Source organism: Melospiza melodia, chromosome 23 (genome assembly GCF_035770615.1).
Source record: "Melospiza melodia melodia isolate bMelMel2 chromosome 23, bMelMel2.pri, whole genome shotgun sequence".
Classification (NCBI taxonomy): Eukaryota; Metazoa; Chordata; class Aves; order Passeriformes; family Passerellidae; genus Melospiza; species Melospiza melodia.
The window spans coordinates 10,062,085-10,085,875 of NC_086216.1; the positions used below are offsets into that span (position 1 = coordinate 10,062,085).

General features: G+C 46.1%; 1 protein-coding gene across 3 annotated transcripts in view; it reads left to right on the forward strand.

Annotated features, from left to right (window-relative positions):
- The first annotated feature begins 6,941 nt into the window (after positions 1–6,941).
- The window catches only part of UNC5D (unc-5 netrin receptor D), a 109,292-nt gene continuing 92,442 nt past the window's right edge, over positions 6,942–23,791 (forward strand). For all 3 annotated transcript variants that reach the window (XR_010030385.1, XM_063175084.1, XM_063175085.1), the window contains exon 1: positions 6,942–7,569. Coding sequence is in view for 2 of the 3 variants with exons in the window: in XM_063175084.1 (XP_063031154.1) it covers positions 7,491–7,569 (79 nt within the window). In the remaining variant the exon portion in view is untranslated. The remainder of the gene's footprint in view (positions 7,570–23,791) is intronic.

Consider the following 23,791-nt stretch of genomic DNA (forward strand, 5'->3'; position numbering starts at 1 on the left):
TAGAATTCACACCATCACAATCTGTAAGCCAACTCTTTCCTATTTACAATATATTATTGTCACAGTTGTGTTTTCTGAAAAATCTCTTTGTGGAAGAGATGAGAATCTTGATTCCATGTTTCAGAAGGCTGATTGATTATTTTATCATATATATTAAAAGAAAATTATATATTACAACTATACTAAAAGAACAGAAGAAAGGATTTCATCAGAAGAAAGAATGATAATAAAAAAGAATAAAAGTCTCGTGAAAAATGGTGAGACAATACAGACGGTAAAATTCACACCATCACAATCAGAAACCAACTATTTCCTGTTTACAATATATTATTGCCACAATGATAATAAAAATAAAAGGAATCATAAGAAAATCTTGTGGCTGCTCACAGCCTCGACACAGGTGGCTGTCATTGGTCATCAAGTAAAAACAATTCACATGCTGGGTAAAAAATTCTCCAAATCACATTCCAAAGCAGCAAAACACGGAGGAGATGAAGTTTCCCAGATTTTCAGGAGAAAACATCCTAAGGAAAGGATTTTTCATTAAATATGTCTGTGGCATCTCTTTGCCCAGGATTTTCCAGAGGGAGGAGGAGCTGTGGGATCAGTACAGGACAATCCTTATCTCCCTGATTATCCACACCCCCAGGATGTGGATAATGCCGCTGGAGGTGGGACCAAGGCATGGATTCACACAGACAGGTCCAAAGAGGGCCTGGAATTGCATAATAATCAAATAATAATGAATGCTGAGGTCAGAGTTTTTCCTCGCCCAGTTGGAGGGTGAAGCATCTGCTTCACTTACAGAAGGAAATGCCGCAGGTGAAATTTCAAGTGTGGCTGATTTATCCAAATTACCAATCCCGGTATGAAGATTATGACATTTTCTAAATGCCTGGGCCTTGTGATTCCTAAAATCATTGAGTGAAATTCAGCTGTGACATTCTCCCCACCTGCCAGGTAAATGCACATTCCCCATCCTGAGCTCAGCCAGCCACTCCAGCATTTTGCTTTTTATCAGATCCACTTTGCCCCGCCGCTCTTTGCAACGAGCAAACACAGGGAAATGCAAATAATTGCGTTGTGTTTCATCTCGGATTAATTAATTTTAAAAAAATAATATGAATTCTCAGCTCATCAGAGCTGCTGGCTTGTGACAGATTAAATGGGGACTTCACTTGAAAGCAAGTGGCTGGGAATTGTTTGGGAGAAACATCATGAGGGTTTTTTAAGGGTTTTTCCCCTCATCTCTGAGGAGGATGGAGTTTGTCCTTTGAAATAAAAGAGCTTCTCTACATATAGTTTTTAATATATGGAAACAAAAGAACACAATGGAGAGGAGAGGAGAGGAGAGGAGAGGAGAGGAGAGGAGAGGAGAGGAGAGGAGAGGAGAGGAGAGGAGAGGAGAGGAGAGGAGAGGAGAGGAGAGGAGAGGAGAGGAGAGGAGAGGAGAGGAGAGGAGAGGAGAGGAGAGGAGAGGAGAGGAGAGGAGAGGAGAGGAGAGGAGAGGAGAGGAGAGGAGAGGAATCCATGCAAATATGGTAACAGAGAGGGGGAAAAAGGAGGGAAAGAAGAAAGGAAGAAAGAGAGAAAGAGAGAGGGAAGGGAAGGGAAGGGAAAGGAAGAGAAGAGAAGAGAAGAGAAGAGAAGAGAAGAGAAGAGAAGAGAAGAGAAGAGAAGAGAAGAGAAGAGAAGAGAAGAGAAGAGAAGAGAAGAGAAGAGAAGAGATATCCAAATATCCAATCCAAATATCCAGATATCCAAATATCTGGGGTTTTATTGCAGCCAGGCAGAGCAGGATCCTTGATGGGGCAGGGATGAGGAATGTGTTCAAGACTAATCTCCAATACCTGTTTTTACTCCCATCCTGGCATGGCGGGGCAGGAATGAAGGAATATTCAGACCTATTTGGTTTTATTCCCAACCTGGCAGGAAATATTTTCAGGGATGAGGGAATGTGCTCCATAAATGCCAGGGGATCCCAAACTCCTCCACCTCTGCGAGTTTGGGACAGCAGGGGCAGCTGGAGAGTGCCCCAAACCCCAGGGTAGAGGAGGAAAAAGCTGAATTTCAGCAGTTTGGGGCATTCCCTGTGTCCTGAACACCTTTATCTCCACACAATCCTGGCTCCTGATGGCCAGGCTGGGTCGGAGCCTTCAGCACTCCTGGAATTCCCGGGATTTGTCCTCTGCTCTCTCTGAATGATTCACCTGTGCTCAGGTGTGAACACTGCAGCTGCTCCCCATGAAAACATCAACGGCTCAGGTGCGTTTATTCTCTTTTATCCGGGGATGTTTTCATTTGCCAGAGCAGCAGAAGGAGGCAGCTGCCTTTCATCTGCGTCCCCTGACACGCAGGTGATGGAAATCCTGATGTATGGCACGGCACAGGTGGGGAGCTCCGAGGGCACCCAGCAAAGAGCCACACACGGAGCTCACCTGGTGCAGAGCTCTGAGCTGAGACCCTTGGCAAGCTCAGCTGGAACGTCCTGCTGAGCCTCTTGGATTTTTATTTTATTTTATTTTATTTTATTTTATTTTATTTTATTTTATTTTATTTTATTTTATTTTATTTTATTTTATTTTATTTTATTTTATTTTAAACTTTATTTTATTTTAATTTTTTAAAATTTTATTTAAATTTTTTTTTTATTTTTTGTTTTATATTTATTTTATTTTTAATTTTTATTTCTTTTATTTTACACTTTATTTTATTTTATTTTTATTTTATTTTATTTTTTTAATTTTATTTTTATTATTTTATTTTATTTTATATTTTATTTTCTATTTATTTTATTTTACCGTGTTATTTTATATTTATTTTATTTATTTTATTTTTCTCTGTTTTATTTTATATTTTATTTTATTTAAATTTTATTTTACTTTATTTATTTGATTTTACTTTAATTTTTATTTTATTTTATTTTAATTATTCTATTCTATTCTATTCTATTCTATTCTATTCTATTCTATTCTATTCCATTCCATTCCATTCCATTCCATTCCATTCTATTCCATTCCATTCTATTTTTTATTTCAGCCTGCAGCTCTCTGGGTTATTTAAAACGATCTCCACAAAGATTCCCCCTGCAGCTGGAAGTTCAGGGGGTCAATGGGGATTGCAGGAGTCTCCTCAGTGCCCAGCTGGGGGACACAAAAACAAACCTGGAGCCCAGGAGTTCCTGCGGGGAGGAGATTTTGAATTCTGGATCCTCTCTGCCCCTCCCAGGAGCATCCTCAAGATGTTCAGGAAAGACCAAACCACAGCATCTTTCTCCTTTTTGCTTTATATTTTTAATATTTTTTTTTTTTTGGTGGGGTTTTGATGCAGCTGCCTCCAACTTCCAGGGAATTCAGGCTCCAGATGTGGAACGTGGCACCAGGCCTGCATTCCTGGAATCCCTGAAGTGCCCAGAGCTTCACTTCTGCATTTATTCTGCCCCCTTGTTTATTCTGCAGCAGCGCCTGAAGGACGGATAACTTCAGCTCGGGAGGAGCCGCCTCACCCCGAGATTTTATTTTTGTGGAATATTCTGCTTATTTCCATTTCCAAGTGCGCTGATTGAAGCCGCAGCTGCTGCCCTTATTTCTACTTTTGCTCTCTCCTTCCCCATCAGAGCTGCGTTAGGAGCTGAGCACTCGGTATTTTTATCTGAAGCACCAAACACAGACTCCGTGGCGTAGGCAAAAATCCATAATTAGTGGGGCTCGAGGCAGAAGTGGCTGCACTGACGTGGGCAGGCTCAGGAGGATGCTCTGCCACGTGAAAACTTTCCTGTGGATCTGTCCAGCTCTGCCCCTCCGTGGGGTTTTGGTTTGTTTTGTGGTTTTTTTATTATTATTATTATTCTTGTTGTTATATTTTTATTTTCCTTGGCAGCATCAAACACAGAGAGAAATGACCTAAAAGGCTGTTGAAGAAAATGCATTTTTCATCTATTTGCTCCATGCCTTTGTGAGCTGGAGCCTGGCAAACGCACGTTGGCGAGGGAATAAGGAATCTTCTGATGTGATGTGCTTGGATATTGATTTTTCCCCCTTTTCCTCTCTCTTAAAATCCTGTTTACAAATTCCTTTTGCTTTTAATTATTTGTTTCCTGCTGCAGGCAGCACCAAGGCAGGTGCTGGGCTCTGCTCTTCAGGATAAGGCACCGACCCTGCTGCATCCTCACAGCCTCTTCCAGCAGCGATTGCAGAACGTTTTGTGCTGGTTGAGCCCCCCCAAAAGTGGAAAAATGAGTGGGGTTTGGGGCTGGGGAGGCTGGGATGGGATGAGATCAGGGCAGATGAGGGCACGGATGGGGATGAGCCCCGAGCGTTTCTGGGCCCCCATGGAAATGGAGTTTATTCACAAAAGGGAATGGAAATTGAGGTGGTTTTTTTCCAAAATGGGGTGGGAAATGGAGTTGGTTTCTAAAAGGAGGATGGAAATGGAGTTGATTTCCCAAACGGGGATAGAAATGGAGTTGATTTCCAAAAGGGGGATGGAAATGGAGTTGATTTCCCAAACGGGGATGGAAATGGAGTTGATTTCCAAAAGGGGGATGAGCCCTGAGCTCTGCCCTGGGCCCCCATGGAAACGGAGTTGGTTTCTAAAAGGAGGATGGAAATGGAGGTTATTTCCAAAAGGGAAGTGGAAATTCAGTTGATTTCCGAAAGGGAAGTGGAAATTGAGTTGATTTCCAAAAAGGGGGGATGGAAATGGAGTTGATTTCCAAAAGGGGGGTGAGCCCTGAGGTCTGCCCTGGGCCCCCATGGAAATGAAGTTTATTTCCAAAAGGGAAGTGGAAATGGAATTTATTTCCAGAAAGGGATGGAAATGGAGTTGCTTTCCAAAATGGGGTGAACCCTGAGCTCTGGACCCCAAAGGAAACAAAGTTGATTTCCAAAAGGGGGTGGAAATGGAGTTGATTTCCAAAATAAAGAGGATGAGCCCTAAGCCCTACTCAACACCTGATGGAAATTGAGTTGATTTCCAAAAGGGGACAGAAATTGAGTTGATTTCCAAAAGGGGAGATGGAAATGGAGTTTATTTCCAAAAGGGAAGTGGAAATGGAATTTATTTCCAAAAAGAGGATGGAAATGGAGTTCATTTCCAAAAGGGGGGTGAACCCTGAGCTGAGCTCTGGACCCCAATGGAAACAAAGTTGATTTCCAAAAGGGGGTGGAAATGGAGTTGATTTCCAAAAGGAGACAGAAATTGAATTGATTTCCAAAAGAGGGATGGAAATGAAATTTATTTCCAACAGGGAATGGAAATGGAGTTGGTTTCCAAAATGGGGTGGAAATGGAGTCCATTTCCAAAAGGGGGGTGGAAATGAAGCTGGTTTCCAAAAGGGGGATGAGCCCTGATCTCTGTTCTAGACCCCAATGGAAACGAAGTTTATTTCCAAAAGGCTGATGGAAATGGAGGTCATTTCCAACAGAGAGAATGGAAATGGAATTTCCAAAAGTGGAATGGAAAATGGAGTTAATTTCCAAAAGATGCATGGGCCCTGAGCTTTGCTCTGGGCTGGACCCTGATGGAAATGGAATTATTTTCCAAAAAGGTGATGGAAATGGAGTTGATTTCCAAACTAAAAGGGGAATGGATGCAAAACTGCAACGTCCTGGCCAGGAATTCCACCGTGCTCCCCTTCCCCAGCCAGAATTCCCTGCAGGCACCCGATGCAAACAGAGCTGGCTGTTCCTGCCCTGTGTTGAGGGAATCTCCACTCCTGAGCCCCAAATCCCATTTTGTGCCTTCTCCTGCTGTGTTTCTGCAGGCCTTGTGGCTCTGACACACCAGATTCCCTGTGGCTTTGCCCCTTTCTTCTCCCCTTCTGGCAAGGAAACACCGCAAATTGCCCAAATCCTGTGTCCTGGCTGGATCCAAGGGCAGAGCCTGGCAGAGCTGCTGTACTTCACAACCACAATTCCGAATCCAGCTGTGCCCTCTCCTCCAGGCGCTGCCTCTGCCTCCCAACCTCTCCCTGGTTGGATTTATCCAGAGCAGATCAGCCGTGCCTGGATTTATCCAGAGAACAGCAGCCGTGGTGGCTCCACCGGGGCACAGCCAGGAGTTCCCGGCCTTGGACCCTCGAGGTGTGTCCTGATCAGGTGTGTGATAAAAATATTGATGTGCAATTAGCTGGGGAAGGGGAATGCTGCTGCTGCTGCTGCTGCTGCTGCGGGCAAGAAACGGAATTTTAGATCACAGCCCGCTGCAATATTGATAACAACAGCCCGGAACGGACAGGTGGGCTCGGGGGGTTTTTCATCCCGTTGCTGGGCACGGGGAGGGGATTTGAGGGGTTTGGGTGCAAATGTGGGAGGTTGAAGGGTGGAGGGACGTGGGGAGGGGCAGGGAGGGGACAGGGCTGTGCGTGGTGTCACAGATTGGGTGGCACAGCTTGGTGGCACAGCTTGGTGGCACAGCTTGGTGGCACAGCGTGGCCTCGGGGCTGCGGGGGCACCTCGGCGCTGCTTCCAGCGGCTCTCCCGGGGTGCGGCTGGCGGGTCCCGCACGCCCAGGTGAAGGGACAATGTGGGGCGGACCCTGGGCCTGTCCCGACCGCACACCTGGGCGTGTTCCAGCTCACCTGGGCGTGTCCCCACCCCGCACATCTGAGCGCGTCCCAGAACATCTGGGTGTGTCCCAGCACATCTGGGTGTGTCCCAGAACATCTGGGTGCGTCCCAGCACATCTGGGCGTGTCCCAGCTCACCTGGGTGCCCCTCCCCCGCCGCATTTGGGGAGGGGGGAAGGGCCGGGGGGGGTGTTGGGGAGGGGGAGGATGTCGCGGGTCCTCATCCCCCCCCCCCCATCCCGCACCTGCGCGCGCGCCGCCGGGAGGCCCCGCCCCTCGCGCCCCTAATTGGCTGCGGGGGGAGGGGCGGCTCATTAGCGATGCGGGCGCGCGCCGCGGCCCCGGAGTCGGCGGCGGCCGGAGCGGGGAGCGGAGCCCGCAACGCCGGGAGCCGAACAGCGAGACCGAGCGGGGGAGACGAGCGGGAAAAACCCCCCGAAACCGCCCGAAACCACGGCTGATCCTCCGGCTGGAACTCGGCTCCGCATCCCCGGCCCCGCATCCCGGGGCTCCGCATCCCGGCGCTCCATCCTCGGCTCCGCATCCTGGGGATCCACATCCCGCAGCTCCATCCCCGGCTTGGCATCCCGGGGCTCCGCATCCCGCAGCTCCATCGACTCCGCATCCCGCGGCTTCACATCCCGAGGCGCCGCATCCCAGTGCTCCACATCCCGGGACTCCGCATCCCGCAGCTCCATCCCCGACTCTGCATCCCGCGGCTCCATCCCCGGTTCTGAATCCCGGGGATCCGTATCCCGGTGTTCCATCCTTGCCTCCGCATCCCGCGGCTCCATCCCCGGTTCCGCATCCCGTGGCTTCATATCCCGGTGCTCCGCATCTCAGTTCGCCATCCGCGGGCTCCGCATCCCCGGCTCTGTTCCCGGTTCTATCCCCGGCTCCATCCCCGGCGCTGCGGGCTCAGCATGGGCGGAGGAGCCGCGCGCCTGCACCGGTGGCTGCTGCTGCTGCTGGGGCTGTGCAGCTGGACGGCCGCGCTGCGAGGTAAGCGGGGCTCGTCCTGCCCTCCCCGGGGCGGCTCTGGGGCGCGGGGGTCCCACCGGTTGCTGCGGGGCGGGGATGGCGGAGCGGGAGATGCGCGATGCGGGGGATGGCGGGGACCCGCCGGGAAAAACATCCGCTGTCCCAGCGCCGGGAGCGCAACCCGCATGCCAGCTCCGGGAGAAATCCCGCATTCCAGTGCCGGGAGAAATCCCGCATCCCAGCGCTGGGAAAAATATCCGCTATCCCAGCGCTGAGAGAAATCCCGCATCCCAGCGCTGGGAAAAATATCCGCTATCCCAGCGCTGGGAGAAACACCCGCATCCTCTCTGTGCGAGGAGCATCCACATCCCATCTCTCGGAGAAACACCCGCACCGCCCTGGGCACCGGGGCGACGGCGCCGGGCTGCGCTGGGGGTCTCGGGGTGGTCCCGGGGTGGTCCCGGCCGTGGTGCCAGGGTGGTCTCGAGGTGGTCCCGGCAGCGGTCTCGGGGTGATCCTGGCGGTGGTCCCGGCCGTGATTCCGGGATGGTCTCTGGGTCATCTTGGTCGTGATCTCGGTGTGATGCCAGTCGTGATTCCGGGGTGGTCTTGGGGTGATCCCGGCCGTGGTCCCGTTGTGGTCCTGGGATGATCCGGGCCGTGGTCTCGGGGTGGTCCCGGCCGTGATTCCGGGATGGTCTCTGGGTGGTCCCGGTCGTGGTCTCGGGGTGGTCGCTGCCGTTCGGCTCTTGGGGCGCATCCCATCCCCGCAGGCTGCGGTTCCGCGCTGTGCGGGGCAGCATCCGCGGGCATCCCGCGGGGCCGGGGCCGCCTCTGGGCCCGGACACCGCTCGGGCTGTCCCGGGACAGACTCAGGGACCCGCTCGGGCTGCCCCGGGACGGGCTCGGGGGGCTCGGTCTCTCCCCCGAGTGCCTCCGGCCGATGCGCACTCGCTTGTGGATCTGTTTCCAATCTGTTTCCCGTGTACTGGAGATGCTCCGAGTCCTTTTTTTGGGCGATTTTATTTAACTTTTCGCTGGTAAATCAGCGGAGGGCAGTCACCTCCTCATGGCACCCAGCAGAGGATGCCAGCAGCCCTCTCCGCCCGGGCTGCCGCTCCCTCGGCGGGGCTGCCGGGGCTGCTCCGGGCGCTGGAGGTGCGGGGATGTGCGGGCGGGGCTGTGTCCTGCCTTTGGAGGAAGGATCCTGCTGCGGTGAGCATCTCTGTGATGTTCAGCACCAGCGCTGCTGCCTGCACAGCGCAGCGATCCGACTTGGCAGCTCCTCGCAGCCGAGCTCTCCCTCTGCACCTCGGTGGTGTTTGTGCTTCCATTTCCCTTTGGATTTCCTTTTTCCCTTCCCTTTCCTCTGGATTTCCTTTTCCCTTCCCTTTCCTTTGGATTTCCTTTTTCCTTCCAGTTCTCTTTGCATTTCCTTTTTCCTTCCCTTTCCTTTGCATTTCCTTTTTCCTTCCCTTCCCTTTGCATTTCCTTTTTCCTTCCCTTCCCTTTGGATTTCCTTTTCCCTTCCATTTCCTTTGGAATTTATGGGCTCTGCTCTCTGTAGAGGAGACCATCCTCAGGTGTAGCCATGGGCTTGTGCCTCCCTGGCCCCCTCACCTGCCCAGACCTCTCCCTGAATTGTCTCCAGCAGAGGCAAAGCCAGGGGGATTTTAATAGCCCATATGTGCTTTTTGGGGGAGGAAAAGAACCCCAAAACAACCCCCAGAACCCCACCGGTTTAGAGGGCAGTGAAACAAATAACCAGAGTAGAATGGAAAATAATAATTCTTGGGTTTTGTTATACTCCCTGGCCCCCTCACCTGCCCGGACCTCTCCCTGAATTGGCTCCAGCAAAGCCAAAGCCAGGAGGATTTTAACAGCCAAAATATGTCTTTTGGGGGAGGAAAAGAACCCCAAACCGACCCCCAGAACCCCACCAGCTTAGAGGGCAGTGAAATAAATAACCAGAGTAGAATGGAAAATAATAATTCTTAGGTTTTGTTATACTCCCTGGCCCCCTCACCTGCCCGGACCTCTCCCTGAACTGGCTCCAGCAGAGGCAAAGCCAGGAGGATTTTAACAACCAAAATGTGCTTTTTGGGGATGTTTTGGGTGAGGAAAAGAACTTCAACCGACCCACAAAACCCCACCAGTTGTTTAGAGGGCTGTTGGGGGTGTTTTGGGGGAGGAAAAATCTCCAAACCAACCCCCAGAACCCCACCAACTTAAAGGGCAGGGAAATAAATAACCAGAGTAGAATGGAAAATAATAATTCCTGGGGTTTTTTTTTTAATAATTTGATTGAACAAAGTATAATCGATTGTGTGCCTAAATCAGTGCTGGGGGTGCCCTCTGTGCCTCCCAACCTCTGGCAGCTCCAGCTCAGGAGCTGGAATTTCCCACCACGGGGCTGGAGGATGCTCCTGGTGCTGCCAAGCACCAAATTCCAGCTCTTTAATTAAAAACTCAGGTTGGACGTTTGGAGTTCTGGGCTGGGGCATGGTTTTGGGGCAGAACAGTGATTTTTGGGCACTTTGGTGGTTGGAGCAGCGAAAGCTCAGCTCCAAGCCTGGAGCTGGGAGGTTTTGGTTTATGAAGTTGTCTCAAAGCTGCCTCAGAGACAGATTGTGCTCAGATCTCTTGTTCTGAGCGGGGATTAAAGACAAATGGAGCGGTTGTAGAAACCCCTGGCATGGTGTTTGAAATCTGTTGGAATGAATATCCATGGATACCTCCGGGCTTGTGTTTTTACAGCAAAAAAATTGCCCTGACAGGCTGGAGACTGGAGGAGAGAGTCACTAATATTTATTATCTCACTGATGCCTCCAAACTCATTTTTGAATGGAGATGTCTGAATTCTGTGAATTCCCTGCCGCACCTCCGAGCTGTGCCTCAGATCGCAGAGATCCGGGTGGGTTTGGGGCTAAACGAGAGTTGGTTGGGGGTTGTTTTCCTGCTTGGTTTGGTGCTAAATGAGCGTCGTTTGGGGGATTTTCGTGCTGACAAAGCGAAGATGGGGCGGCTCTGTGGGCAGGGAGCGTTCCTGTAGCTTTGGGGAGTTTTTATTTCCTTTTTTTTTTTTTTTTTTTTTGGTTCTCATCTCTCTGCTCAAAGTGGAGCTGTTCCAGCAGGACAAAGAAATAAAAAAAATTTAAAAATTCTCCAGAGGAACAAGGCTGGGTTTGGGTAAAAGCAGCAGCAATTTGTGGTGGTGTGGGATGAGTTTGGTGATGAGGGCAGGGCTGGGGTGCCCAGATTGGCCCTTTTGTCCTGAATTTAATGATGGGAATTGTTTGAGCCCCCAGTTGTTGATCCTAAAGGGGCTGGGATTTGGGGCAGGGCCACTCCGGGGGTTGCTGTTCCTTGGCTGTGCCCATTTCTGATGGTTTTGGGCAGTTTTGGGGCAGTTTTGGGGCAGTTTGGGGACGTTCAGCAGCTCCTGGTGGGACATTTCTGCTGTGCCAGCCTCAGCTGAGGTCACAGGTCCTGTATCAATAATAACACAGGATAATATCAATAATACAGGCTGATATCAACAATAGCACAGGCTAATATCAATAATAAGACAGGCTAATATCAGTAATGACACAGGCTAATATCAATAATAGAGGTTAATATCAATAATACCACAAGATAATATCAATAATACAGGCTGATATCAACAACAATACAGGCTAATATCAATAATAACACACTTTAATATCAAAAATAACACAGGATAATATCTATAATAGCACAGGCTGATATCAGTAATAACACAGGTTAATATCAATAATAACACAGACTAATATCAGTAATAACACAGGCTGATAGCAATAATCATATGGGTTAATATTAATAATAACACAGACTAATATCAGTAATAACACAAGCTGATATCAATAATAGTACAGGCTAATATCAGTAATTATACAAGCTAATATCAATAATAACACGGGATAATATTACAGGATAATATCAATAATAACACAGACTGATATCAATAATAACATAGACTAATATCAGGAATAACACAGGCTGATATCAATAATAACACAGGCTCATATCAGTAATAACACAGGATAATACCAATAATAACACAGGCTGATACCAATAAAATATCAATAATAACACAGGCTGATATCAATAAAATATCGATAATAACACAGGTCCTGTATCAATAATAACACAGGCTGACATCAATAATTATACAGGCTAATATCAATAATAACACAGACTAATATCAATAATACCACAGGATAATATCAATAACACCACAGGATAATCAATACCATCCCTGGATTGATTGATCTGCTCCCAGGTGTTTCCAATAGCCCAGTATTGATAGCTTGGCACGGGATAAACACAAACCCAGGCAGGACCTGGAGCTGCTGGAGCCTCTCCTGGCTCTGCTCCACGCAGGAATTTCTGTAATTTCTGTATTTTTGGTATTTTCTGTATTTTGGTCTCGTTAGGATGAAATGTTCATTAAAATCACAACCACAAGCTCTGCTCCCAGCTGTCCTCCCACTCCCCTGCAGTGCCTTGTGTGGGCTTCCCCATCAATATTTATATTATTGAGTTTCATTTTTTTATTTATTTTATTTCAGACTCCCAGGGAGTGAGCTCCTTTCCCATTCCCCATCTCCCATGGTGTGCTGCAGGTCTGGAGCTTTTTGGGGCACTCAGGCTTTGGAATAAAGATTATTTCCTCCAAATCTGGGGGAATTTGGGGGCTCTGTATTTATATTATTGAATATCATTTTTATTATTTCAACCTTTATATTCTATTTATATTTATATTTTTTATATTTATATTTTTGAATTTCTTTTTCTTTAATTTTATTTCAGCCTCTCAGAGAATCTGCTCCCTTCCCATTCCCCATGTCCCAGCGTGTGCTGCAGGTCTGGAGCTTTTTGGGGGACTCAGGCTTTGGAACAAGGATTATTTCCTCCAAACCACATGAAATTGGGGTCTCTGTATTTATAATTCTGAATTTATTTTTTTTAAATTTTATTTCTACCTTTATATTATATTCATATTCTTTATATTTATATTATTGAATTTCATTTTTTAAAAAATTTTATTTCAACCTCTCCGAAAATGAGCTCCCTTCCCATTCCCCATCTCCCATGGTATTCTGCAGGTCTGGAGCTTTTGGGACACTCAGGCTTTGGAATAAAGATGATTTCCTCCAAATTTGGGGGAATTTGGGGGTCTGCAGAACAAAGCTGCGTGTCAGGAGCGGAGTTATTGTGCCGGGGGTTCTGTCCAATCCTGGATTTTCCTCCGATTTTGTGCTGTGACAGAATTCAGGAGAGAATTCAGAGAGAAAAAGCGACTTTGGGCAGGAATACCTGAGCCCTGACCCTTTGCCAGGGCGTGTTCCTCTCACAAATAATGTGATTTTTGCCAAGACGGAAAATCACCGAGCAGAGGAGCCCAGGGGGGCCCTGGCTGAGCATTTTCTGTGTTTTTAGCCCAGTTTCTGGTGGAAGGAGCAGGATGTTGACACCAGAGGCTGCTGTTCCGGAGGCTTTGGGCTGCTGCTGGAGCAGATGGTCACATTCGTCTGCCTCAAACGCAGAAATGCTTCATTTGCTGTTTGCGCTGTTAATGCTCTGCTTGTGCCACGCGGGGCTCAGGGCAGGGGCTGGGGAGGGGTTGGGTCCCTTCGGTTTCCACCAAAAAAAATCCCTTTTTGAGTCCCATAACCCCCCCAAAAAATCTCTTTTTATGTCCCCTCTGCTCCCCCAATAAATCACTTTTTGTGTCTCCTCACGCCCCCAATAAATCCCTTTTTGTGTCCCCTCAGTTTCTACCAAAAAAATCCCTTTTTGTGTCCCCTCAGTTTCCACCAAAAAAGTCACTTTTTGTGTCCCCTCAGTTTCCACCAAAAAAATCATTTTTGTGTCCCCTCACATCCCCAGTAAATCCCTTTCTGTGTTCCCTCAGTTCCCCCCAAAAAAATCATTTTTGTGTCCCCTCTGTTCCCCCCAATAAATCCCCTTTTGTGTCCCCTCAGTTCCCCCAAAAATTTATTTTTGTGTCCCCTCAGCTCCCCCCAAAAATCCCCTTTTGTGTCCCCTCAGTTCCCCCCCAAAAAATCCCTTTTTGTGTCCCTTCAGTTTCCACCAAAAAATCCCTTTTTGTGTCCCCTCATCTCCCCTGAAAAATCACTTTTTGTGTCCCCTCAGTTATCACAAAAAAAAAAATCCCTTTTTGAGTCCCATAACCCCCCAAAAAATCCCTTTTTGTGTCTCCTCAACTCCCCTCAAAAATCCCCTTTAGTGTCCCATCATCTCCCACCAATAAATCACTTTTTTTGTCCCATCACCCCCCCCAATAAACCCCATTTTTTTGTCCCCTCAGCTCCCCCCAATAAATCACTTTTTGGAGCAGGCAGGGGGTCAGAGGTGAGCACCTGGAATTTACCTGCACAAAGGTAAATTACCCCCAAAATTACCCCCAGTAAATCACTTTTTTTGTGTCCCCTCACCTCCCCCCAAAAATCCCTTTTTGTCCCATCAGCTCCCCAGTAAATCCCTTTTGGTATCCCATCAGTTTCCACCAAAAAAATCACTTTTTGTGTCCCCTCATCTCCCCCAAAAATCACTTTTTTTGTCCCTTCAGCTCCCCCAGTAAATCACTTTTTTTGTCCTCTCACCCCCCCAAATAAACCCCATTTTTGTCCCCTCAGCTGCCCCCAATAAATCCCTTTTTGTGTCCCCTCAGTTTCCACCAATAAATCACTTTTTGTGTCCCCTCAGTTTCCTTCCCCAGGAAGGGCTCCAGAGAGGGCAGAGAATCCCAGAGGAGTTTGCTCACACAGCGTTGTCCTGCTGGGTTGGGTTTTATTTTTGGGTTTTTTTGTTTTTTGTTTTTTGTTTTTGTTTTTTTTTCCCTTCAGGGTGATTTAATTGCATGTGAATTGAGGTTTTTTTCCGCTGGATTTGTGCTGTCAGTGCATTTCATCAACCTCGACCTCTGCCCTGCAGCCCTGCCCGGGCTGGCACAAACCCCGGGCTGTTAACGGGGACATCGTTGTCACTGTCCCTGTGCTGGGGAAAATGCGAATTTTATTTTTATTTCACAAATGTTGGGAAAATTAACCCACAAACACCAGAGGTTTATGCCCAAAAAGGACACACAGGAGTCCTTTGACTTTATTCCAATAAAGGAAGAAGCCATGGGGCATCCCCTGGGGTCTCTCCAAGTTTTGAAGGTGCAGCCTCCCTTTTTATCCCAATTTCCAGCCACATTTCCCTTCTCTCTTTCCCCATTTCTGAGGCACTTGAGAGGTTCAGACTCCCCAGAACACCTGATCCCAAAGATTCCCCTCTAATGTATAACCCTCCCTTTTCATTTTTAATTCTTACGGAATTTAGGGGTTTTCCCCCATTTCTGAGGTACTTGAGAGGTTCAGACTCCCCAAAACACCTGACACTGAAGATTCCCCTCTAATGCACAACTCTCCCTTTTAATTCTTATGGAATTTGGGGGTTTTCCCCCATTTCTGAGGTACCTGAGAATTTCAGGCTTCCCAGAACACCTGATCCCAAAGATTCCCCTCTAATGTATAACCCTCCCTTTTCATTTTTAATTCTCACAGAATTTAGGGATTTTTCTTCCCCATTGTTTCTCCCATCTTTCAATGTCTAATTTCATTTCTCAGCAACCCTAACATTGACATTTTGGACAGTTTTGGGGTGCTAGCAGTGCCTCTCAATGCTGAGGGGACTTTTCCAGGTTTATATTTTGCCTGGATCTCCCTCTCTGCCCCCTCTGCCTATCCCTATTTTAGGGATATTTTCTCCTTTCTGCTTTTTCTGCTCCTGGAGATTTTCCTCCCAGGTTGATTTTTGAGGTGTTTTCTTTGCTCTCCAGCTCTGATTCAAGCATCCTTCCAGCCCTTGGACATGGAAATGTCACAGCTCCTGCGCTGTGCTCCCATTCCCTTGTCCCTTGTCCCTTTCCCTTTCTCATTCCCTTTTTCCCTTTTCCCTTTTTCCCCCTTTTTCCCTTTTTCCCTTTCCCCATTCCCTTTCCATTTCCCTTTTCCCTTTTTCCCATTCCCATCCTCTTTCCCTTTCCTTTTCCCATTCCCTTTCTTTTTCTTCTTTCCCTTTTCCCCTTTTCCCCTTTTCCCCTTTTCCCCTTTTCCCCTTTTCCCCTTTCCCCCTTTCCCCCTTTCCCCCTTTCCCTTTCCCCTTTCCTCCTTTTTAAATTCCTTTTTTCCCCCCTCCTCTTCTCAAGTGGCATTTTCAGATAACCTCTGAAAAAAATTAATTGCTTTGAGAAAAGATTAGAATTAAAATTAATCAGTGCAAAAAAACCCCCACTTGACAGGATGGCTTTAGGTGGATGCAGAAAGAACATTTGGGCTGAAATGCTGCAGGTTTGGGTCTGGTTTTAAAAACTTTTAGCACACAAGAGGCTTCCCTGGGTGAATTTGAACCAGGTAAATGTGAAATGGAGCTAAATCTGCTGTTCCAGTGAGGTTGTGTTTAAATGAGAGCTCACTTAAAATGTTTTATGGCTGCTGCTGGCCACGCTGGGTTTCTGCAAGCTCTTTATTTTCTTTTTGCTCTTTATTTAACCTGGAAGGTGTCCTGAGCAAGCCAGGCAGCTCCTGGGGAATCTCTGGCCGTAAAACCTGCAGGAAATGGCAATTTTGGTGATTTAGGGTGATATTTTCATAGGGTGTTTGGAGTTACCAGCAGAAACTGTGCCAGGGGTGGGTTTGGTGTCAATAAAAGGCACAAAAATCTGTTTTTGGAGTCAATAAAAGGCCCTGGAAATGCCTATTCCTGCAGCTGCTCTGGCCCTGAACTCTTGGGTTTGTTGTTATATTTTTGTTGTTGTTGCTATTTTTTGGCCCTGAAATCTCGGTTTTGTTGTTATTTTTTTGTTTGTTTGTTATTTTTTGCCCCTGAACTCTTGGTTCCGCTGTTATTTTTTATTGTTATTTTCTGGCCCTGAACTCTTGGTTTTGCTGTTATTTTTCCTCTCTCTCTCTCTCTCCCATTCAAAGCAGTGATGCTGTGGGAGGATGAACACAGCTCTGAATGCAGAACAAATAATTGTCCTTCAAAAAAGATAAAAAGGAAAATCGAGTGCTTGGCCAGGCCCCTTTTATCTGCACCAGGAACCAATTACTTAATTCATTATGAGGTTGGGTCTGGGCAGTGAAAAGCTGAAAATTCACCTCTGGATCTGGATCCATTTTCTTCTCATTACTCTGAGAGGATGTTAGCCACCTACAAATTAAAACCAATTAAAACACTTGTTGACCTCCTAAATTGTTATTTATTCATAACAATTTAAATCGCCGCCGCTTGTAATTTAACTAATAATTTAATTCCATTTGAAATAATTGAAATAATTAATTTAAAGCTGAGTGATGTCTGAGGGAGTAAATGGCATAAAAAAAAAAAGTGGTTTCATCAATAACTTGTCAAAAAGCAATCAATATTTAGCTCGGTTAATGGATGGTGATATTAAAAATAATAACAGCCTGCTTGAAGCACTGAAATTTCCTCCTGGATCCGAGTTCTTGCCTGGAAACAAAGTCCTGGATTTTACAACTTCAAAGCACAAAAATATCTTTAAAAATAGTAAATAAAAAAACTTAAAAAAATATTAAAGGATCAAAGAAGGGAGGAATTCCAGAGCTGGTGGGAAAGGATTTGCTGATAAAATCGTCCCTGGTGGGGAGTTTATGTCTAAGCCAGCGTGGGTTTCACTGCAGCTTCCCCTGGCGTGTCCTGAGGAGCAGCAGGGCTGGAGGGCCAGGGGGGACCCCAAACCCCAATGTCCCCAAACCCCAATGTCCCCAAACCCCAATGTCCCCAAACCCCAATGGTCCCAAACCCCAGTGATCCTAAACCCCAAACTGCATCTCCCTGTTCCCAAACCCCAATGATCCCAAACCCCAAACTGCCTTTTCCATGTTTTCAAACCCCAAAACTGCATTTACCGTATTCCCAAACTACATTTTCCCTGTTCCCAAACCCCAGTGTTCCCAAACCCCAAACTGCACCTCCCTGTGCCCAAACTTTAAACTGCATTTTCCCTGTTGCCAAACCCCAAAACTGCATTTCCCTGTGCCCTAACCATCTTTTCCCTGTTCCCAAACTGCATTTCCCTGTTCCCAAACCCCAAAATTGCATTTCCCTTCTCCCAAACCCCAAACTGTTTCTCCAATTTTCCCAAACTCCCAAACCCCAAACTGTTTCTCCAATTTTCCCAAACCCCAAAATGCATTTTCTCTGTTCCCAAACCCCAATTGTTCCCAAATCCCAAACTGCCTTTTCCCTTCTCCCAAAACCCAAACTGCATTTCCCTGTCCCCAAATCCCAAGCTGCATTTTCCTCTTCCCAAACCCCAAAACTGCATGTCCCTGTTCCCAAACCCCAATGTTCCTAAACTCCACACTGCATTTTCCCTATTCCCAAACCCCAAAATAGCGTTTGCCTGTTCCCAAATCCCAATGTTCCCAAACCCCAAACTGCATTTCCCTGCTCCCAAACCACCTTTTCCCTGTTCCCAAGCTGCATTTCCCTGTTCCCAACCCCAGCTCTCTGCCTGCCCAGGTGTTTGCCCTCTCTTTGTGCTCTGCTGTGCCTGCAGAGCTTTTCCCTCGCCTTTGTCCCCACTGGAAAGGAATTCTCAGCTCAGCAGCCAGGAGAAACAGCCTGGAAAACAACTTAAAGAGCAGAGCAGATCAGCCGAGGTGTTTGATTCATGTGGATTCCTGAATGCATCCTGGAGGAATTTATCTCACCGGGGTCAGGAGTTTCCCAGCAAGCAGCAATTTCCAGTTGGTTCAAACCCTCGGCTTTGTGGCCTGGAGAGGTGCAGAGGAGATCAGAGTGTGCCTGAGGTGCCTCTTCACTCTGAGTGTGCTCCTGCCTTTGTCCCTCTGCCAATGGCCAGGCCAGAGAGCAGATTGAGAGGGATTTGTGTACACAGGGATTTGGGCAGTCTGCTCCAGTGGCTGGAGAGCCCAGTAACCCAGTGCTCCAAATAAAGCTTTCCTTTTTCCTTTTTCCTTTTTCCTTTTTCCTTTTTCCTTTTTCCTTTTTCCTTTTCCTTTTTCCCTTTCCTTTCCTTTCCTTTCCTTTCCTTTCCTTTCCTTTCCTTTCCTTTCCTTTCCTTTCCTTTCCTTTCCTTTCCTTTCCTTTCCTTTCCTTTCCTTTCCTTTCCTTTCCTTTCCTTTCCTTTCCTTTCCTTTCCTTTCCTTTCCTTTCCTTTCCTTTCCTTTCCTTTCCTTTCTTTTCTTTTCCTTTCCTTTTTCTCTTTCCTTCTCTTCTCTTCTCTTCTCTTCTCTTCTCTTCTCTTCTCTTCTCTTCTCTTCTCTTCTCTTCTCTTCTCTTCTCTTCTCTTCTCTTCTCTTCTCTTCTCTTCTCTTCTCTTCTCTTCTCTTCTCTTCTCTTCTCTTCTCTTCTCTTCTCTTCTCTTCTTCTCTCCCTTTTCCTTAACTTCCCTTTTCTCCTTCCCTTTTCACTTCCCTTTTTTCCTTCCCTTCCCCTTTTTCTTTTCCGTTTTCTTTTCATTCCTTTCTCTCTTCTTGTTTTGCCTTTCCTTTTCCCTCTTCTCTTCCCCTTCTTTCCTTTTCCTTCCCCCTTCCTTTCCTTCCCCCTTTCCTTCCCTTTTTTTTCTTTTCCCTTTTTTCCCCTTTTCTTTCCCGTGATTACAATATCACTGAGCCCTCTCTGCCTCTCTCTCCTGATCCACCTGCACATGATTTTTTCCTGCTCCATCCCTGGAATCTCAATGATTTTCATGAGGATTTGGGAGCTCTTCCCGCAACACCTCGGGGACAGCAGCGCCTTCTTTGTAAACTCTTTATTGGCAACAATTTCCTCAATCAAAGCAATCTGTGCTTCCCCATTTACAATTTCATTCCCAAGCACTAAAACCTCATAAAAAGGTTTACAGCACGGACTCCTGGCTGCTGTGAAGTTCCCCAGCAGTGGTGGCATTATCTTCACTGGAGTATTTTATCTTTAAAAATTACAAGGATTTGTTCTGCTCTCTTTTTATGCAGAAATAGAATGCTAGCAGATGCAAAGTTTATTTTTAAACTTGGCTAGGGGCTGGAAAAGCACATTTAGTGGAGGTGTCATTTGGTGCTCTGAATATATTTCTGGCTTTAATAGTAAAATGTTTTTAAAAAATTACAGGGCTGATAATTCCCGTGCTGGAGGTGACACCAAGGGTGACACCCAGAGCTCCCCCTCACATTTCCTTCCATCCCTTCCTGCCTGGGTGGTGCTGGAGAAGCAGGTTATTATTAATTATTATTAATTATTATTAATTGTATTAATTGTTATTAATTATTATTAATTATTAATGAACAGGAGAGGTGGAGCAAGGGTTCTGCTCATCCCTGCCAGGCTCTGTGTGACCCAGGTGTCACATTGGTGCTGGGAGGGAACATTTGTGTCCCCCACAGGAGGAGAGGGTTAATTTTCATTTAATTTTCATTTAATTTTCATTTAATTTTCACTTAATTTTCATTTAATTTTTATTTAATTTTCATTTAATTTTCAAATAATCTTTACTGAATTCTTATTTAATTTTTATTTAATTTTCATTAGTTTTCAATTACTTTTCAATTAATTTTCATTTAATTTTCATTTAGTTTTTATTTTATTTTGTATTTAATTTTCATTCAATTTTCATTTACTATTTTTAAATAATTATTTATTTTTTCTTTAATTTTTAATTATTTTTAAATTAATTTTTATTTAATTTTTATTTTAATTTTGAATTTATTGTAATTTTACTTTGGTTTTAAATTGTGTGTTCGGGCTCTGGGAAGGTTCTGACAATTGGGGTAAATCTTCATCCCAGGGTTTGGGGTAAATCCTCATCCTGGATTCGGGGTAAATCCTAACCCCAGGGTTTGGATTAAACCCTCATCCTGGATTTTGGGGTAAATTCTCATTCCAGCTTTTGTGTTTGACATTTTTGTTTGGTTTGCTGGAGTTTTTTGGGGTTTTTTTTTTTGTTTGTCTGTTTTCTTTTGTTTGGGTTTGAGGGTGGCTGCACATTAATCGACTTTTTCCCCTCCTGTAACATCGGCTCGTTAAGGCTGGCAAATGTCACATTTTGAGGCTGAATAATGCCTGGAACCAGGACATTTTTGGTGCTGTTAAAGCTGGGAAATGTCACATTTTGATGGTGAATGATGGCTGGAAACAGACCAGGGGACAGAGAGGGACAATTTCCCAATTCCAGCCGATTTCAGCAGCTGGGCTGGGTTTGGGATCACCCAGCCTGGCTGGGCTGTGAGGAGATAAACCCTGGAGGGAGATTAAGGAGGGAGATTAAGGATGGAGATGTGCTCTGCTGCCCTTATCAGCCCTCATTCCCAGCCTTTATCACTCAGGATTGAGGCTCATCCTCGAGGAGGAAAATTCTGGGATCAGTTTGGGCTGAGCCCATCTTTGTGTCTCCTGAGTGGGATTTGAAACACAAAACGAGCAAAACAGCGAGATTGCCAAAGCCCTTGGGTTTCTTGTGGAAGTTTTTTAGGTTTTATTTCTTAAAGCCAGGCCTGGTGTGTGGTTCTGGGGGGCAGAGCTGAGGGGAATGCTGGAATTCCTTGGATGTGCCCAAATCCTGCATTTGTCTGGGCTGGTGCAGGGTCTGCTCTGCCCAGCAAGGGCTGGGGGAGATTTCCCATCTGTGCCTCTCCAGGGGGGTCAGCTCTGTGCTGTTCCCTCCCATCCCATGGGAATTTTCATTTATTGCATCTCAATTCCTTTAAAAACACTCAATGGTCCTCATGAGCTGCTGGAACTTCAGAAATCCAGCGCAGGTTCACGGGGGATGTCAAAGAAAATTCCAGGACTCCAAATGAACTTTAATTGTTGTGGATTCATAAAATTAACTGTTATAAATAACAGTGAGTCAGAAAAGCAAGGGGTTCCCCACCTATCCAACGGGAATTTTTGTTTATTGCATCTCAGTTAATTGGGAAAACACTCCATGGTCCTCATGAGCTGCTGGAGCTCCACGAATCCAGCACAGGTTCATTGGGGGATGTCACAGAAACTTCAGGGACTCCAAATGAACTTTAATTGTTGTGGATTCATGCAAATGATTTGTTATAAATGACTGAGCCAGCAAAGCAAGGGGTTCCCCACCCATCCAGTGGGAATTTTTATTGATTATATCTCAATTCCTTTAAAAACACTCCATGGTCCTCATGAGCTGCTGGAGCTCCATGAATCCAGCACAGGTTCATTGGGGGGTGTCACAGAAACTTCACAGACTCCAAATGAGCTTTAATTGTTGTGGATTCATAAAATTATTTGTTATAAATGACAGTGAGCCAGCAAAACAAGGGATTCCCCACCTATCCAACAGGCATTTTTATTTATTACATCTCAGTTCCTTTAAAAACATGAGTGCTGGAGCTCCACAAATCCAGCGCAGGTTCATTGGGGGATGTCACAGAAAATTCAGGGACTCCAAATGAACTTTAATTGTTGTGGATTCATGCAAATGATTTGTTATAAATGACTGAGCCAGCAAAGCAAGGGGGTCCCCACCCATCCAGTGGGAATTTTTATTGATTATATCTCAATTCCTTTAAAAACACTCCATGGTCCTCATGAGCTGCTGGAGCTCCACAAATCCAGCACAGGTTCGTTGGGGGATGTCAAAGAAACTTCAGGGATGCCAAATGAACTTTAATTGTTGTGGATTCATAAAATTAACTGTTATAAATAACAGTGAGTCAGCAAAACAAGGGATTCCCCACCTATCCAACAGGAATTTTTATTTATTGCATCTCAGTTAATTGGGAAAACAGTCCATGGTCCTCATGAGCTGCTGGAGCTCCATGAATCCAGCACAGGTTCATTGGGGGATGTCACAGAAACTTCACAGACTCCAAATGAGCTTTAATTGTTGTGGATTCATAAAATTAATTGTTATAAATGACAGTGAGCCAGCAAAACAAGGGATTCCCCACCTATCCAACAGGAATTTTTATTTATTACATCTCAGTTCCTTTAAAAACATGAGTGCTGGAGCTCCACAAATCCAGCGCAGGTTCATGGGGGATGTCAAAGAAAATTCAGGGACTCCAAATGAACTTTAATTGTTGTGGATTTATGCAAATGATTTGTTATAAAAGACTGAGCCAGCAAAGCAAGGGGCTCCCCACCCATCCAGTGGGATTTTTTTATTTATTATATCTCAATTCCTTTAAAAACACTCCATGGTCCTCATGAGCTGCTGGAGCTCCACGAATCCAGCACAGGTTCATTGGGGGATGTCATGGAAACTTCACACACTCCAAATGAACTTTAATTGTTGTGGATTCATAAAATTAATTGTTATAAATAACAGTGAGTCAGAAAAGCAAGGGGTCCCAACCAATCCAACATAAATTTTTATTTATTACCTCTCAGTTCCTTTAAAAACATGAGTGCTGGAGCTCCAGAAATCCAGCGCAGGTTCATTGGGGGATGTCACAGAAACTTCAGGGACTCCAAATGAACTTGAATCATTGTGGGTTCATGGAAACTCTTTGTTATAAATAACAGTGAGGCAGCAAAGCAGGGAAAGAGTGCAGGAGATGCAGATTTCCCTGCTCACACCTTGGGATCATCCCCAGGGCTCTGCCCCAGCCCTGCCAGGGAGTGCAGAGCGTGTGAGGCACTGATTAAAACTGGGTGTTAATTGTGGATCCCGAGCAGGAGACAGGAGCCCTCAGCTGTCAGCTCCCAGCCCCTGGCATATGGTTCCATTAAGATAAAGGAACAAAAGGTAATTTACAGGAACAGATGGGCTTGAACTCTTTCTGGAGCTGCTGAATACTTTTTTTAATTTTTAATTTACGGCGACTCCACCACGCAGCATCGGAGCAGCTCCTCTGTCGTGTTCTTTTAGAATCCACCAACAGGGAAAATGTCTGTGAGGGATTCCCTGGGAGTTTTGTGTCTGCAGGGAGGGCCTGGCCAGGGCTGGAATTCTGCAAATGCTGGGAGTGCAAATCCTGCTGGAAAAGCCCCAAAGCCACCTCTGACAGCAGGGACAGGGCAGGAATTAGCTGAGGTTTTGCACAAAATCCCAGAGCAGGTTTGGGCTCCAAATCCCAGTGTCGCAGACATCTTTTATGGAAAATCCTTTCCTTGGGATTTTTCCTCCTGAGAAGCTGGGAGGCCTCAGGAACAAAACGTAAACAATGGTTATCTGCTGCTGTGGAATGCAACAGGTGGATCTCCTCCTCCTTCT